The 18,175-nt window shown below is 32.2% G+C and overlaps 1 protein-coding gene across 1 annotated transcript; it reads right to left on the bottom strand.

The window, feature by feature from the left end:
• Positions 1 to 1,750: 1,750 nt before the first annotated feature.
• LOC100265501 (protein LPA3) lies at positions 1,751 to 10,279 on the bottom strand. The gene is made up of 10 exons (XM_002263741.4): positions 10,148 to 10,279; positions 9,599 to 9,778; positions 6,393 to 6,440; positions 6,253 to 6,292; positions 6,040 to 6,140; positions 3,270 to 3,462; positions 3,092 to 3,190; positions 2,559 to 2,676; positions 2,269 to 2,397; positions 1,751 to 2,175 (listed from the first exon to the last, which is right to left on the bottom strand). Exons 1-9 carry the CDS (start codon positions 10,214 to 10,216, stop codon positions 2,277 to 2,279), a joined length of 969 nt encoding a protein of 322 aa, XP_002263777.1. The 5' UTR covers positions 10,217 to 10,279; the 3' UTR covers positions 1,751 to 2,175; positions 2,269 to 2,276.
• Positions 10,280 to 18,175: the final 7,896 nt, after the last annotated feature.

Here is an 18,175-nt window from a genome sequence, read left to right as displayed (position 1 = left end):
TGTTTACAACAGTATCTTGAGAATCACTGGATCTCCTAGACATGGTTCTGAAAATTGAACTCATTTTAGGGTTTTGATCTAGAGCCTAATAGCAGATTGACAAACCTTATGAGACATCACCCCAACCCTCTTACAGCCTAACAAACGCCTATCCACGGCTAACAACGGCTCAATCGGCAGGGCTCGCGCTCCTAGGCACACTGCTACCTATCCTAGGATAGGCCAAAACACCGAAAACAAGACCCAACTTCCCTTCCCCATGGCTCTGATACCATAGACACCCATGACAAGGTCATATGCAATGAAAACAGGAATTATGCTATGATTCAAAACAAAGAAGAGGGTTAGATGATACAAAAGATATCCAACAAGAAATTTAAAGAGAAGGAACCAAAAAACTTGTTAGTTCATGATAAGCTTAAAACCGACCATGTAGGCGGTACAAAATAAAAACATAAAATTAAAAACAAAGCTTAATTAAAACCATCCATGTAGGAGGTACAAGAATATAAAAACAAAACTTAATTAAAAATCATCTATATAGGAGGTAATCAAAACATATTTATATTATACATAAGGAGAAATATCTTACAATGGACAAGGATAGGAAAGCTTGGAGAAAGCTTGAAAGCTTGAAGGGCTTACATGATGAGAGAGAAAGAAGAGAGAAGGGAGAGCATAAGCTTGGGAGAGAAACAGAACTAAAATTATGCGTGCTTACAAATGAGGACCGAGCCTCCTTAAATAAGCAAAAAGGAATCTTGAATAGTAACAATGAACAGTAGACCGTGCTTGAATAGTGCTTGAATAGTAAAAGTGAACAGTAAGAGGGAACTGTAGCACTTTTGACTATTGACCCAGAATCTTGCTTTCGACTGAAATGACTGCTGATCAATTAATCAGGGAGGTATATATTCTGAGCGGTGATCCATTAGGAGCTGAGTATCTTGAATAGTGGAATTGAACGGTAAAGGGTCAATCTTTTTACTGCAATATATATATATCATCATTTATTTTATATTATTTAATACAATTGAATTAAATGAATTATAATTTTAACATTAAATATATTTTTAAATTAGACATATTATAATCAAATATCACAATATTATTATCGAATAACATTTGGTATAGTTTAATAACAAATATATACTTATGAAATTTATATTTTTTATCGATGCATACAATATTATTATGAAATATGATAAATTATATCATAGATATATCAATTTTTTTTTTAATAAAACAACTTTAAAACTCCTATTATACTTTTAATTTCATTTTTAAGAGTTTTTTCTTACATTTCTATAAGTTCTTATCAATTTTAGGTCCATCGATATTTTGTGTTAAAATATTCGCCGATATATCCCTGATTCAATATATCCATAATTACCAATATTTGGTCCTTGGCTATCATTAATTTTAAATTTTATGAAATACATTTCTCATTATTTTCACAAAATTTTCATTTGAATCAATGCAATGAAGTATTTGATGAAATTTTAAGATATAATTAGAAAGGGCCTTTTTCATGATCGCTTCAAGTTGGAGATTGCAATCAAAGTAACCATTTTGGAAAGAAAAAAAAAATCAATCTAGATTTCTCATAAAAAGCACATATTAATAAAAATAGAGTGCTCAATGGTCAACCCAAAGCATATAGGAAGTATACAATAGACGTCTAAAGGCAAAAAACAAAAGAAAGAGGGGTATAAAAAATCTCAACCACCTTCAACAAGAGCCCAACCAATCAAATCAAAATATTCACATGCATTTCAGCATCTTCCCCTCAGAAAGCAAATATGTTTATACATGAGATATGTTAATCCTGAACTCTTTACAACACTTAATCTAATTTTAATCTTAGAAGACGTTACAAGAAATATAATACAAAAAGCAAACACAGAAACCCTTCCAAGTATCTCTTCACATTCTGGATGGAGAAACCCTGCTTTTCCATAGCATCATGACCAGCAAGTTTCCAGTACATTGAAGTTGCTACATGATGTTTAGGATAGGAACATGGGAAAATAATTTATGAATCATAAAGCTTGGCACCTGCAGGAATGTTGTTTCTACATACCTTTTGTCTTAGAGATAGACATTCCTCAAGGAAGTCAGGTAGAGTTGCCGTTCGGCATAGGCAAACAAGAATTTGAAGCTGAACACTGAAATCTGCAATATCAACAGGTTACTCCTAGAGAAAGTCACATACAGATTCAGATTTATTTTAATACAAGGCACTGAGACTTTGGGAGGATTACATACAAAAAACTTCAAGCTGAGGGAAGAATATCCAAGGCGACTTCCTTGAGGGATGGCATCACTTCCTGTTGATGCAAACAAATGTATTCATTCCTCACTTTTCTGAGGACTTTCCATGGACCTGGGTAGCACCTAATAGAAAAAATATCCCTACTGTTAGATGAATTGATTTAAGTCGAATAAGCAACTAGAAAATAGCCACCACTCTATTGTCAAGCACCCAGAAACAGAGAATATTTATTGGTTAGTATGATTCCGACAGGGTAGAGTTACAGAATAATCAACTTGAAAACCTGAAAAGAGTTCCTCCTTTGCGTCCTTTGAAATTGTGAATGTAATACACCGTCTCCATCTTAGGAAGCAAGCTCTTGGTAAGAGCAGCCAACTTTGGATAAAAGAATGGTGGATAATCTTAATTCATATCAAGGACAACTTTGGTCTGAGAGGCCATGAAAGGCACTGATTCTTCAAGATCCTTCCTCTACTTGTTCCTCTTACAACTTTTGACAGAAGCTACAACAGAGAATGTAGTTGAATCTTATTCAGGATGATCACATTGGAAGCCAATGGTATTTTATATACCCTCTCTAATACTCCCACTCCACAATCAAGGGAAGTATTTTTAACAAAAAATAATTCTCTTTCCCCCTCTTTTAGTTTTAGGGGGAGCCAATCAATAACTTTTTTCAAAAGGATGGGGAATTTGAGGATTAATTTTGTTAACAATGGTATAATAGGTGGTCATTTTGGAACTTCAATCCAGATCTAAATCTATGACTGACTCAATATAGTCCCCCATTAATTAATATTGATAAACAAAGGATACACCCAGATCTTATCCGATCAAGTTCCCCATTGAATATAATCAGCTTCCGAGCAGTGTTCACCACAGCTTCATTGTAAAGCTCTTCCACAACAAGCATTTCTGGATTGAAAAATAAAATTACCAGTGGCATAAAATTATGGAGTGGATATCAACTGGAAGATGTGGAGTTCAAAGCTACCATTGACATTAAAATATGGATAGGCGACAAGGAACAGTTCATCTTCTGGCTTGACCCGATCAGCCATTTTGACTTTTGTGACAAAACCAAAATCCTCAAATAAAGATGGTTTTGTCAGATAATCCAACTTAAATGAAGCTCCTCCAAAAGCGGATTGCCTTGCAAATTTAACTTCATTGGCCTCGGGAAAAAACTGAAAATTTTTAAATGTGCAATTAATATGACAAAAGTAAAAACATTTAATGAGAGAGACTGAAGAAATCAATAATAAAACATGAAACCCAATTATTGAATGAGCACAATACAAAACGAAGCAAGGCTTTCAAATTCATGCAAATAGCAAGGTAATGTTCACACTATGCAATGAGGCAAAAAAGATAAAACATAAATTTCTTTGGAACCAACGGTCCACATCAAATTTTTGGCACAACCCCTCCAAAAACTCCACCTCAAATGATGCTAACCACCAAGTCTAGCCAAGACAACACTTCCCAAAGAGGAAAGTAGCCTCATTGTAGTGGACAAAAGATCGAAAGTAATAAGACAAGATAAGCATGCATGTGTACCAAGAACCACCAAAACACATCACCTATCAAAGCTTCCATGCGTCATCCTTGCACAAAGGCATTGCAACTGTAACACAAGCAAGCAATGATTATAGCAATACCTAAATAAGTTATAAAGGGATTTCTTTATATGTCATCTGGCAGTTTGTCTTCAAAAGGCAGCACATGCAGCTATTGCACCATCTCAATTCAAATTGATGCATTCATAATAGTATTTGAAAAACTAGTGCTTTTTCTAATTCAAACACCTCATTATTCAAGTCCACATTTTGGATCAAATATTGTGTGAATTTAACTTTTGATTTGATTTTTAGGATTCAAAAACAAAAGGAAACCGGCATCAAATCTATGCATGGTATGAAATTTTCTGTATAAATTACCTTCTGTTATTGATTTTAAATCAAATAAATATATCTCAACACTTCGCTTCCTTTTGATTTACTTTATTTATGATTTTTCAATCAAAGATTTTATGTTAATAAAATCAATGCATGAAATAAAAATTGAAAAAATGGTCTATAACCAAGCTCAAAGCCACAATTGTTGTATGTTAGGTAGACTGCCGCTCCTTCACATTCCAGGTATAACATACATTTCTAATCCTCAAAGTTAGCATCTATAGAATGTCTTAAGGATTTAAAACTAGCAAGTACTGGATTAACCTCCTAAGCTATTTAAGACTGGTAAATGCCTTGTTATTTATTAAATTGGTTACTAAAATGTTACTTGTAATTAAAAGATATTTAATTAGGCCTTAAGGATTATAAGATTGAATATATATCTTTGGCAATAACTCCTAACATATGCTAATGTCACTTTTGGATATTGGTTAACCTATGCCAACATCACTCACAGATATTTGTTGGAGAGGTTTAGTAACAATTATTTAGCAATTTTAGGATTCCATTGTAGCTTCTTTGTCTTGGAAGTGTAATTATTATTGTTGAGTGGAGTTATAACAATTAGTTTGATTACTCTTCTAATCAAAGAGTTAATTTGCAGAAAAGTAACCAGTTGGAGCATATGAAAAACCCCAAAGATCTCGCTTCCATCCCAATTAAAAATTGAAGTGTCTCACTTCTATTAATATTAGATTTTTTTGATAAATTAAGCTAATATGCAAAGAAGATAGCTTTTTTGCAACAATGACTTTTTTTAATAATATATATTTTTTCAATATAGATTTTTTTTTATAATTATATACATACATATAAAAAAAATAAATCTATAATGCCATTTTTGGTAATTTATCAGTATTTATTTATTTATTTTGTTATATAACAAACAAATTACGATTGCTAACCACTTCTCTTATTTATATACCTATAGAATGGAGAGCATATCTTCTCCCCCTTTAGATAAGGATTTTTAATAGAGAAGAAGTCCAAGAACCAAACTTCATAAAAGCGCTTATGAAAGAAATGTTACTGTTAAAACCACAACAAAGTTTGAAGTACTCTCCAACAGACCCTAAGAAAGGAGTTGTCAGCCCAACCAATGGTAGTAATAACAATATTAATGAGACAATGTTATTCGATCAAACCCAAGATTCCTTCATTAAGCAAGTTAAATTCAAAATTAGTAATAATGCTGCTAACCACGGGATGAACTCATTGAAAATACTATGTAAAGCAAATGAATTGACTAAATCTCTAATATCTAAAAGCCCTACTATATTTCAAAATTATCTTTTACAATCATTTATCTTCTATACTATGACTTAGATTTGTAGTGCTGCACAGTAGCCAACATGTTAATAGACTATCTTAATCTACATGGGTTTTTTAACCTAAACGCATCCGAAGGTGATCTTTCTCTCTATATATTTTATTTAAAGTAAGAAAGACATGTATTATTGCATTGCATACCTTGATTATATATTCTATAAGTATAGATTCTTCTAGTTATTTTTAAAATTTAAATATATTAGGATCATGTATAACTGAAATTTTCAAAAAATTATATAGCAAAATATTGAAAAAAAAAATCATAATTGTTTTAGAAAATGTGAAGAAAATATACACCCTGAGATATGTAAACAAAACAATGCCCATCCTATGTATATGCCCATATATTTTGTGCATGCACCACAGGCATAGCCCCCCACATTATCATGTTGTATAGTTTCCTTCATGTCCACTTTATATTCTTCAATCATGTTCTGGAAACAAACAATGAATATTGCTTTAAAATATGGACCTTACTATTCTGGTCCTTGTTGCTTTCTCTGGATTTATGAAGATGTCACAAAACTCACGAATCAACTGCATACTTCCAGTCATTTCTATACCTCCTTCACCATCTCCTGATATATATATTAGAGAGTAAGATACACCTAGCTTCATAGGTAAAAGGGACAGCAGAAGGGGAGGGTGGGGCAGAAAAAAAAGTAAGGATCAAAAAGCAGAAAAAAGAACCTGGTACAGATTCAAGTCCAGCAGTTGGAAATTCAATCTCCTGTAACATATACTTGTTCGTCACAAACACTATGGTAATTTTAGAGATGATGAGTACTTTGACCTCTTCCATTATACAGTAATACCCAAGACTAACTCACCATCAACTGCTTTTTATCCTTCAAAGCCAATTCAGTTGCTTCTTTTGCCTGTTAATCATTACATATCCAAATTAAAAAAAAAAAAAATTATAGTACAGTGGTAACTAGTAACTACTAGCTACTAACAAATTACCAAAAACAAAAAGCTATTTGGCATATCCAAGAGCTAGAGAACCCGAATTGAACTTCCCAAGGGCTCCTACAGTGGAGTCCATAATTATCTTTCCATTTTGATTTTGCATCAACTGATCATCTGTACATGTGATTTATTAGTTTTATGTCAGCTTGTTGATGAGATTAAACAGATAAATTTAAAAGTAGATCAGGTACATTTGGAAATTAAAAAAATTCTATAGAAGTTGGAAGGAGATAGATCATGGAATGACACTCTAAATGAAGTGTAAAGATAAACTAATGTTTAACAGATCAACTGCTGACAGATACACTAGCAATTATCATTGCACCATACTTCACTAGCCGCATACAAGGAGAGCCAAGCAACTGAAAATTATGACAGAATGGAGATGTTCTTATAGATGTTATGAAAACTCACATTTTGATGGAACTTGCCATGAGAATCCATATAAGATGGAAACCAGAATAGTTTCAATGCTTTTATGGAGCCAGTCATTAGATAACCAAGAAGTAAAATATTAATCATATGTGTGGCCAACCCATGAGAATGTTGAGTTAAATGAATGTACTAAGTTGGAAATTAAATCTCAAAATAGGCTCACTCAAAATAAGGGAAACAATCTACTCCTTCCAATGTGAAGAAGGAAGACCAATAACAGAGCTCAAAAAAAGGGAGAATTTAGCAGGAGCTGAGGGAAATAAAGATCTAAAAGTAAGGTGGCTAAAATTGACAAACTTGATAGGAAAAGATATAGAATTAGGTTTAGTAATTGAAGAAACAGATTTGAATGCTTAATGTAGGAGCTGGATGTATCCTGAAGGAAAAAATTTTAGTGATAACTATTGAAGAAATATTTTAGGATAAATATTGTGATATAAGACTAGAACCCCCCAATTATAAGAGAAACCCAACAGAATATATTTATCAAATAGAGGAAAGAATGCAGAATCAATGAGCTTTTCTTTTTGTAAAGAGAAACCACAACTCTATAATACAGAAACTCTAACACCAAATGATCATGGTTTCCAGAGTTTACAACTGCATGCCAAACATTTTCATCCAAACTCTGTTAAAGAAGCAAAAGAATTCCCAAAAATATTTTCTTTCCCTAGAACAGGGATCTTCCTTTGTCCTCCAACAGAAAATGAAATGTGTTAACAAAAGCATCAGAGGCTGTTTTAGCGGTATTTTGGTCTTTATCTTCTCTGTGTCCAATAATGTATAAGGAGAGGTGGCTTTGATAGTGTTTTGCCAGGCCCAAACCCAAACTTAATCAGATTTTTGTCATTTAGAAAATCGGAAAGAAAACATTCAAGGTGACAGTTCTGAAATTCAAAAGAAATCATTTAGCTCAATGACCTAGACTAGAAAACTAGGTTTGAAGGGTCAGCCCAGACCAAGGCAAGGCCTCAATCCTAGTTCAAGCCCAGTTAAGCAAAATTAGACAGGCTAGAAAACTAGGCTCACTCCAGTCCTTCATTGTCCTAATGGAAAGACAACGACCATTTCAATAAGGTATTAGGTGTCTATTAGGCCTAAAATTATCGCTCCCTCAACAGGCCAAAATTCTAGTACAAGTCAGAATAAATTGAAGCTTTTCACATGGTACTAAACTTTTACAGTTTAATTTTGGAACAACCAAAGTTTAATCCAAAATGAAGTTTAAAACCATGTGTTATTGAAGTTGACTCTATGATTTTAAACTGAAGTACATCAATTCCATGGTCTAGAGTGAATGTGCCAAAAGCTTCTTGAACTTTTAGCGTAGAAAAATTCAAAATATTCCTTGTTTGTGCAATTTTCTTAAAACTGTCCACATAGGATCCGTAAAACTATTACCACAAGATATTTATACAGAAAAATGTCAAAGGAGCTAGATAATTCTGCTAAATAGAAGCCAAAAGAAGAATACAATGTTGGTTCATATTGCACAGAAGCATGCCTCTGGTCTTCAACTATATACAAGAAGATCTTGTGTCCATTACATGACATCCATTAATTCTACTAAGCAAAACCATTAATTAGGTCTTAAAACTGTCATCTGTTATTGAATCAATAGGCCATAGAGATACAAAAGTATGTTGAGTTGACTTACATTGATGAGAAAAACATTTCTTACTTGGTAATCTCCTTTAATCAATTTATGATGCTCTATGGGGAAACAATTCAAACATTGTTCATCAGAAATTAGATTCTCTAGGATTTCTACCAACAATGGCCTTAATACTTTAGTTGGAAGGTAATTATGGCGAAGGAAAACCCAAAAAGAGGCAACTAAAATGGTGAAGAGCCTGTTCTCCCCATTTGAAAGGGGCAGGATTTACCAATGAAAATGGAGTATCCCAATCCATGAATAAAGATTCCTCATCCAGCTACATAAGTCGGAGAGATAGTGTCATAACATGGAAAGAAAGAAACCACCTAGTAATCCAGTAGACAGTCTCCCGCTGTGTAACTAGTCATTGCTTATAGCCTTATACAGATAAGAAAGGATCATACGATCGTGGATCAAACCCCAAATTCTTCTTTGAAATATGAACCCAATTGCATTACTGTTTCTAACTGATTTCTTTTCTTATGATACCAATAAATATAGCCTCATTGGCAACTAAAAAACACCTCATGTACTTAAACCCATGTTGTGGACCCAAACCTATTTGTATGGCATTATTTTCTTTTCCAAGTGAAACTGAGTTAAAGAAGTGTACCTCACCAAGGTGCTAAGTTGCAAATATGATTCATGTTCAAAGAGAAAATATCCTCCCCAAACACGCTGCAACTTCATCAGGAAGAAATTAACAAATATGCAAACTACTCATTAGCTCATATATGCGAAACTACTCCTAGGAAATTATCACATAAAGTCATTCACTAAAAACAATTCATAGAACTCTTTAAAAGTAAGGTCTATTTTGAACAGAATTTCACTCAAAAAATAGCTAGGTCTTATATTTTGACTTATAACTGAATCAAGCAGACACTAAATACACAGTCCATTTGCAATCTCACCAACAAAAAGAGAAAAAACAATACAAAATACATGTCAGAAATGAAGTAAAAGCTTGCTTACTTGTTCAAGAATCTCAGAATAATCACTAGGAAAGGGCACATTAAACCCAACGGAGGCACTGCTATCCCCTGAAACCGAATTGGCCTTGAATTCAAGATTTCTAGACATCTTGAAAGCGGCAATTTTTGGACCACAGAAACTCCCATCTTTTTTAACCTGGAAACTTCTGCAGCTAAGGACCTACAATTCAGATAAATTGAACAACGCAAATTAGTCAGAATTCTTTTAGAAAAATACATAATCCAACATTAACTAAGCCACAACATTTTGTTCTGTAATTTAAGCTAATTCAACAAAAAAACACTAGTTTGGTCGCCCAGAAATTTGAGAAAATTGGGAAGAAAGTTTGGAAAAGGTTTCTGCTTTTTTCAAAAATTAAAATTCTCATCTCCAAAATCTACATCCGTTTCCTCTTTCAGTGTTTTCTCAGCATCCAAACGGACTCATTTGGAAATTAAAGCAAAAATAGAATAGAAACATCAATGAATAAAACAAATGCAAGATATTATTTTGAAAATTAATGTAGTAAAAAAGAACTTTTGATGTTACCTTCGGATTTTGAAGAGAAGGAATGGGAATGGAAATCCTGGAAGCTATTGGAATGGTGGATAACGTCATTTTACAACCACCCTTCTTTCCCAGTAAGCTTTTCCGTTTTTGCTGTTAGCAACAAGGATGTTTATGCTCTTTTTTTTTTTTTTTCATTTTTCCTTTTTTTTTTTTTTTAATTTAAAAAAGAAAGGAAAATTACCTATATACCCTCTGAGGTTTTGACAAATTATGGAATTACATGGATCTCCCTTGTTGGTACTCGTTCCTTATTATGTTGAAAAAACTCACCAAAAAACCATGAAAGGGAAATTATATTAACCGTTCGAGTCTTTTTACATCCACCTTATTTACCCATCACCTAAAATACAAAAATTTATTAGGATTTGTTTGACAAGTGTTTTAAAAAATATTTTTTTAAAATTAAAAAATTAAAAAAACATATTTAATAACTAGAAAACTGTTTTCTATTTTGTGTTATTAAAAATAAAAATAAAACATTTTTAGAAAACAATTTTTTAGTTGTTTTCAGAAAACATCTTTTATTTGTTTTCACTTAATTTTTAAGAGTTATTTTTAAAAAAAATAATTATATAAATATGTATAATGATTAAAAACAAAATTCTAAATATAAATATTATTTTTAAAATATTAAAAGTATATTAAAAACATTTGAGACATCAAAGAATAGTTTTCAAAAATAATTATCAAACAGGACTTAATGTATCCACCTTATAATTGAAAAAATTCTCAAAAACCTCTTCTCATTATTTTCTCCCAAAACTCATTTCTTCGTTCGTTTTCTCTCTAACGTATTTCTTTCTAACCTCAAACCCTAACTATAAATCATCTTACTTAAAGTTTAAAATTGAAAAAAATAATTAGGAAAAATATAGATATGATTCTGAAATTTGTTTTAAGAAATGTGGTTCAATCTTCTAGTACTAGATATTTCCACTATGCCTAATTTTAACAGTGTCCAAAAGTATATTATCAAATACACTTAAAAGTGTATAGAAGTATATAATCGAACACCCTTAAGAGTGTCTAAAGGTATATGATCAGACATCCTTAATAGTGTCCGGAGAATCATAAAATGTCCAACCCTAAAACTTCAAATGACATTCCCAACTCTTTCTCTCAATCCAAAAAAATATGATAAAAAAAATACGGAAAAAAAAAAATCTTTTGAAAGCGCCTTTTTTTTTTTTTTTTTTCTCTTTGTTTTCGTTGGGATTACTGAATTGAAGCCCTAGATTCAATTGTGTCCCCTGTTGAAGCCGCAAACAAAGCGAGATTCAGTGAAACATGTAGCCAAGAGAGAAAAGAAAAAGGATTTTTTTGTTAGGATTCGAAACAAGGATTCTGAAGCATTTTTATTGTAAAAAATGATGTGAGATCCAAGTATTAAACTAAAGATATAATATTGTTTCTTAGGTTTGGTCACATGCAGGGAAAATACACACACCATTATGATATATTCATATATTACTTGGATAAAATCTAATACTTGGTTAGTTGATGATCACAAAATAGGAAATAAGCCGTTTTGTTTTTAATTTTTTTAATTATTTTTAGTTGTTTTTACTTAATTTTTTTAAAAGGCTATTTTAAAAATTAATGAATGACAAATATAAAAAATAATTGAAAATAAAGGATGACATATAAAATTTTTATTTTTAGAAAATATTTGAAAAAGATAAAAAATAATTTGAAAATCCAGTATAGTTGGTTATTTGGTAAAAACAAAAATTAAAGTATTTTGTAAGAATTTTTATTTGTTTTTACTTCTTTCACTTATTTAAAGGTTGTTTTAAAAAATATCGAATGATAAATATAAACAATGATTGAAAATAAAGGATTATATATAAAATTTATTTTTAAAAAAATATTTGAAAAACATAGAAAATAAGTTGAAAATATTTTAAATTCCTAATTAAACAAATTTTTATTCTAGAATGTAATATTTAGTACTAATAAATAAAATAGGCAATAATGATTATCTTAGTACTTAACTTTAAACGTATTTAATTAGATGTTAAAACTAGTTTAGTGTTAATATTGTTTAATTATGAATTAAACCTTGATTAAGGTTAAGTGAGATTAATTAATGACTTAAAGATGTTTATTAAATTCTTAGGAGCTGATTAGAGTTATGAAAATCTAAAGGACTAATAGACATTTATAGGTTTAATATTAGATAACTTGAAGGACTAAACAACAATTTTGGAAAGTTGAGATTGGTGGTAGCCTTATGGCCTGCCACCAATTGCTTGGCTGCTTGGGGACCCTTTATAAGGGCTTGCAGCCTTGTTTTGGAGCATTGTCTCTGCAACAGCTTGGGTTAGAGAGAGAATTTAGAGAGAGAAAGTGAAGATTTGAGGTAAGGAAGTAAATTAATTTAGTAATTTTGGTATATTTGGGTTCCTAATAATAATTTTGAAACAAATTAATGGTAAAGTTTGTGTAAAAGTTGAGTGTAATTAATTATAAACATGTTTTAGTTGTAAATCATAATTAATTAAAGTTTAAAGTGTTTTAACTTAAGCATTTTATTGATAGAAAGATTAGCATACATCTTTGTTTAATTTGTTTTGATTGAAAAATAGATTAGTAAAGCATGTGATTAATTAGCTTATTTGGACACTTGGGACTTGTTAATGGGTTAGGCTTTAAGAAAATCAAAACAATTAGTGTTTGGTAATTAATTGGAAAATATTAATATGCATTGTAAAGATTGTTTAATTCAATTCAAATTTAATTTGAAAACTTATGGGCATGTAGATTAGAGAATATGAGAATTAAAAAAAATTAACAATAGTAAGTTGTTAAAAATTAGTAAGAAAGGAAAATATCATAAGTTTTGATTGTATAAATTTTCATGGTTAGGAAACTTAAATTACGTTATTTCATTTCAGTTCCTTGTAATAGGTAAAGATCGCCTACATAGAAGAATCACAAAGGGGAAGTCGGTGTAAGGTAGGGAATTTTATGTCATTCCATGGTGTATCTTGGTTTCTTTCCTTGAAACATTTATTGAAATTTCATGTCATTTCTATGGTTTTATGAAATGTTTTAATGTGTCATTGCATCTCAGTTTATTGTGTTGAAATGTTACAACGATATTGGAACATATATTGGTATGAAGATTCATGGTTCAGTGTTGTGGAAATGGTTCATGGTGTGGTTGCATTGCTAAAAGGATACAAAATAATGACAAATGATATCCAAATAATTGATTGATATGTGTGAAGTGTTTATCTAAAGCTACAGGCACTATCCTTTGATAAATTGTTTATGTGGGACAATGGGTCATTGGGTGAAAGTCCCTAAATCCCTCAAGGAAGACACTCCGATGTGGGTGTATGGGGTTGGTCCCGCCCCTAGGTTTTAATCCCTAAAGATATGGGGTTGGTCCTGCCTTTGGATATGAGTCCTAGAAGACACAGGGTATGACTATTTAGGTGATAGTCCCAAAATAGTCATTATTATATTAACCTAGTATCTTGTGGAGCATTGATATTTGATGTGTACATTGGTAGGGGTTACCAATTTATCAGATGTGAAAGAATGGATGAGGAAAAATAGAGATGAAACCCAGCAAACACATGCATACATCTTTGACATTATTGCATATTGGTTATGAAATGTTTATCATGTATGTTATTATACGTTTAATTCAAGATTTTTAAGGGTATGCTTAGGATAGTTATAAACTTTCCTACTGAGTTGTGAACTTACCCTATCCCTTCCACCTTTAGATGTAGGTCAAAAGACCTATGCTAGAAATAATGCTTGAGCATTGCTTTTCTGTCGATTGGATGATGTTTGCTCACATTTAAAGTGTTTTGAAGCTTTACCTTTGTATCATACAAAGACTAAATCTTTTTGAAGGAATGATGTAATGTATATTTTTCATGTACACTATTAGTATGGGCTACCTGTAGTGAACCATGGGGTTTTGGTATATGTAAAGTAACGTAGTACAAGTTCTTTTTGTTAAACAGATCATATTTTGTTAACTAATAGTTACAAAGTTTAATACAGGATGTATACCTCTTTATAACAGGTTTCCATATTCTCTTTTTGCACAAAATCAAGTAAGAACTCAACATTTAAATTTTTGTATCCCTAAATTTTTTAAAGCACTCATGTTGTATTTTAGTATCAATTGTTAAGTATGAAACCCAAGGTCTAACATTGAATTTGCTTAAATTTTAAGAATAATTTAAAATTTGTTTTTGAGAAAAAAAAAATCAAAAACGATTCAAAGAACCCTAAGTTATTGATCTTGATAGGTATTGTATATGTGATCTATTTAACGGTGCATTAAAAATTACTTTAAAGCAATGAGTTGCACAAGGGTAATTGTGGACCATATCACATTATGGCGTTGGTTACACTAATTTATTTTGGTAAAAAATTATTTCCTTTATTTAAAAATAATAATTATTTATTTTTGAAAATTAACTTTTATTTTTTCTTTCCACTAAGAATTTTTATGTTTATTTTTTAAAAAAACAAAATAAGAAATAAAATCCTAAATCATATAGGGACTTGGCAAGATCTCAAATAACTCCCCACAAAAAGCCAATAAGTTGCAAGGTGAGGATGAATTTGAGGTTCATATTATCTAGTAAGGAATGTATGAGGCATCCTAATGAGCTCCAAATACATTGAATTTTACTCATAAGATGTTTGGTAAATCAATTTAATAACTTAATAATTTAATTTAAATCATTGAGTAGACTAAACATTTTTGTAAAATAACTTAATATTACAACTTCAAATTACTTTTAACTTTAGGTATTAAATTAAAATGGTTAACTTACTTTTAATCTTAAATCTTTTTTACTTTATTTACCTATACTACTAAGAGTATGTTAAATTAAAAGAACACATTTTCCCTTATCTTTTGGACTTTCCAATTTTTTGCATTGGATGCATATATCGATACACCTATTAGCCACCTTTAGGGGTTTCTCTTACCCCCTTGTGGTGACACGCATACTATACTTTTTCAAATTCCAAAAGTTAAGATATACTTCCATTTGGTGTCTCAACAACACCGTTACTATACTACAATATTTTTGTTTTTTCTTTTTCCATTTGTTCTTTCTTCTTCCATTTGCATCAAGCTGCTAATCCCACATTATCAACGTTCTGGTGAGGAAAACCCATTTTTTTTTATCATCCTTATATGCAAGTTTTGGTTTTCGTTCTACTCTTCTCGTTCACATTCTCATTTCACTGGATAAAGGATTTCATTCTTTGCTTGGCCCCCAATTTTTACATGAAAGTGCACTCAGAAACCCTTCTCTAGGGTTCCCTTCTCCCTTTCTTTTCTTGCTAGCTCTACAAGTCCTTATAAAATGTTGAAGCAATCTGAAGGTTCTACAAAAAGGAAAATACCCTAGAAGGGCTCCTTTTTAGATACCACAACTCGCACTTCAGTTCATATTGGGGATGATTTTGCCATTGATGAATTCAAAAGGGATTTCAATATCCTTGCCAATATTGATATCCAAGTACTGCAGAACACAACACCTTTACCAATTAATACATAAAAAAAAAACATGCCTTGTGTTTTACTAGGAAGCAGTTTCATGTTGGATTACATTTACCTTTGCCTTTGTTAGTGAGACAATTATTGTATTATACTCAAATTTCGTCCTCCTTTTTCCATCCGAACTTAATTCACATTCTCATGGGTTGCTCTATTTTAAACCAGTTGTTCAACCTTGAGTTATTTTTGCTTGAGATTCTATTCATTTACACTATTAAGCTAAACAAGTAGGGGAAATTCCTCATTGTTGCTTGTAGACAATAGTTACAACTGGTCACAAACTTGTTGGGTTTTGGAAAAAGGCTGGGCAGTTAGATATGTGATTGTTTAAGGGGAATAGGAATTTTCAACTCTAGATCCCCACAGTCCTTACCCTCTAAATCATACATTAAAACTCCCCAATAAGTGCTTCAATATAATTTATTCAAAACATGGCCTTGACTTCCTCTTTTATATATATATCCGACTAGTCTTACTTCCGGACATGTGAAAATTGTTGAGAACGCCTAGTAGAGTTGGTGGAAAAACCTTCTCGGGAGTGGCTCACTAAATTGTTCAATATTGACTTCAAGCAAAGAATTTTTTTCTCTTTTGCTTATCGAGAACAATCTTCAAAGTGTGCTCTCGAATCCAGACCCTTTCATCCTTCAAATATTTCAAGGATTGCTCCTAGTGATTTAATCCATGGGGTGCATTTTGTTCTGAAGGACTTTACAATAGACAAACCTTCTTACTTAATTGACACTAGCACGAAAACTGTGGATGAGAGTAATCAATTTGTCTCATAAACAATTACTCGACAGACTACTGGCTTGGTCCTTTTGCCACAATCCCCCACTCTTCGCCCAACCGCACTCCTTATACTTGGGGTTCAACTTCTAGCACTCCAATAGGTTTTCCACTATTGATATCAGATAGTGATTATGTTGAACAAATCGAGCTAGCGCCTTTAATTGTAGAAGAAATGGATGACATAGAAGGTGAGGTCACTAGCATCTTTAGTTGGGTTAAAGAAAGAAAAAAGATGAAGCAACTTGAAATCAGCCCGTCTAAGACCACCCAACCACCTTCTAGCACACCTTAAGAGGCGCCGGCTACACAAAGCGCTTTGCCGACTACTAATCCATAAGTGACTTCTCAAAGCAAGATAACAGTTCTAAGCCTTTGTCCAAGGAGGAATTTGTAACCTTATAAGGCTCGCTCCATTTCAACTGAGGAAGTATGGGAAATCCTAAACCAATATCCCTCATTTACCAATGTCGATCCTCCTTTATCAGATATGGGTGTTCTTTTAACTCCTATTGAGCAAATCATTGTGGAGGTTCCTAGTTTGCCAGATCTAAACTTTATTGCCAATGTTCCAATCAAGTTTCTTACCCAGGTTGTTGAGACGATTATTGTCATATGAGGTTTGGATGAAAATCAAATCACCGAAATGGTACTATGGCAAATCGAGCACACTTTTAATACTCTCCTTTAAAGTTTTCCAATGCATTAAACACTACCATATTTATGTGTTAGAGGATTGTTGTCGTTAGAGATTTGAAGTGTCGGCTTTAATATGCTAATAAAAAGTTGGAGGCTGCCAATTAGCTTAGGCAGTACGTTGTTGAATCTGTGGGCAAGTAGGGAAACCTTGAGGTTAAGCTGGCTTCAACTAAGTTGCGCATGGCTGAACTTGAGAATTCCAATAAAGTTCTCCAAGCTTCAATCCAAACTCTTCAGACTAAGTGCGGGGACTTGAAGAAGGATTAGAAAAGGAAGGTGAAGGAGATAGAATGACTCCATTTTCAAATTAACTAGTCCTAGTCCGTGCTAAAAACTCAACATGCAAAGTTAACTGTCGAGTATACCCAATAGGTGGAAAAGATGTATTGGTATGCATACAAGCACTAAAAATAGAAGCGTGCTGTCATTGAAAACTTCGATACTAATGAAGACTTTGTCATTGAAGACGAAGGTATTGTCCTTGAAACTTCATCTCTAAGCACTGGTAAGGTTGACAAGAGAGTGAGGACGGTTGATACAGACAGAGACGAAGTCAATACTACTAGTGTGTCAACTCTCTCAAACGTTTCTTTGCAAGAAGAAATTACCCCCTATTCCGATGAGGTTTCTCCTTTATTTCATGCTGGCGATGCACATTTTCTTGTTGTACTGACAAGTGATTAGGACAATCCTAAGAACACCTTAGGGAGAGCTGAAGAACTAGAGATTTTCTTAGCCAACTTAGACCCCATTGCATATATTGACGATCTAGGAAAATGATTGAAGTCATAGTTTTTTTTCTCTTTTTTGTAAAAAACTTAATGGTTACATTAGTTCTTGACCTAGGCGAGTTTTATCGCCTATTTTTTGTATTTGTTTAAGTGTTTGTAGGATCTTTCCTTGACAATAGGCCTTTGAGTCCTACTTCTTTCACCCCTACTTTGTTCGAGGATTTCTTTGGAACTCTTTGCTTT

This window comes from Vitis vinifera, chromosome 2, assembly GCF_030704535.1.
Source record: "Vitis vinifera cultivar Pinot Noir 40024 chromosome 2, ASM3070453v1".
Lineage (NCBI taxonomy): Eukaryota > Viridiplantae > Streptophyta > Magnoliopsida > Vitales > Vitaceae > Vitis > Vitis vinifera.
This window is presented reverse-complemented; position numbering and strand designations above follow the sequence as displayed.

Excerpts from the sequence above, each read along its gene's own strand:
- LOC100265501 (XM_002263741.4), bottom strand. The coding sequence starts at position 10,216 with ATGACGTTATCCACCATTCCAATAGCTTCCAGGATTTCCATTCCCATT. Across the intron at positions 3,463-6,039 it reads AAGCAACAAGGACCAGAATA|TTTTTTCCCGAGGCCAATGA; the intron begins GTAAGGTCCATA and ends AAAAATTTTCAG. Across the intron at positions 2,398-2,558 it reads AAAGGAGGAACTCTTTTCAG|GTGCTACCCAGGTCCATGGA; the intron begins GTTTTCAAGTTG and ends TTTTTCTATTAG.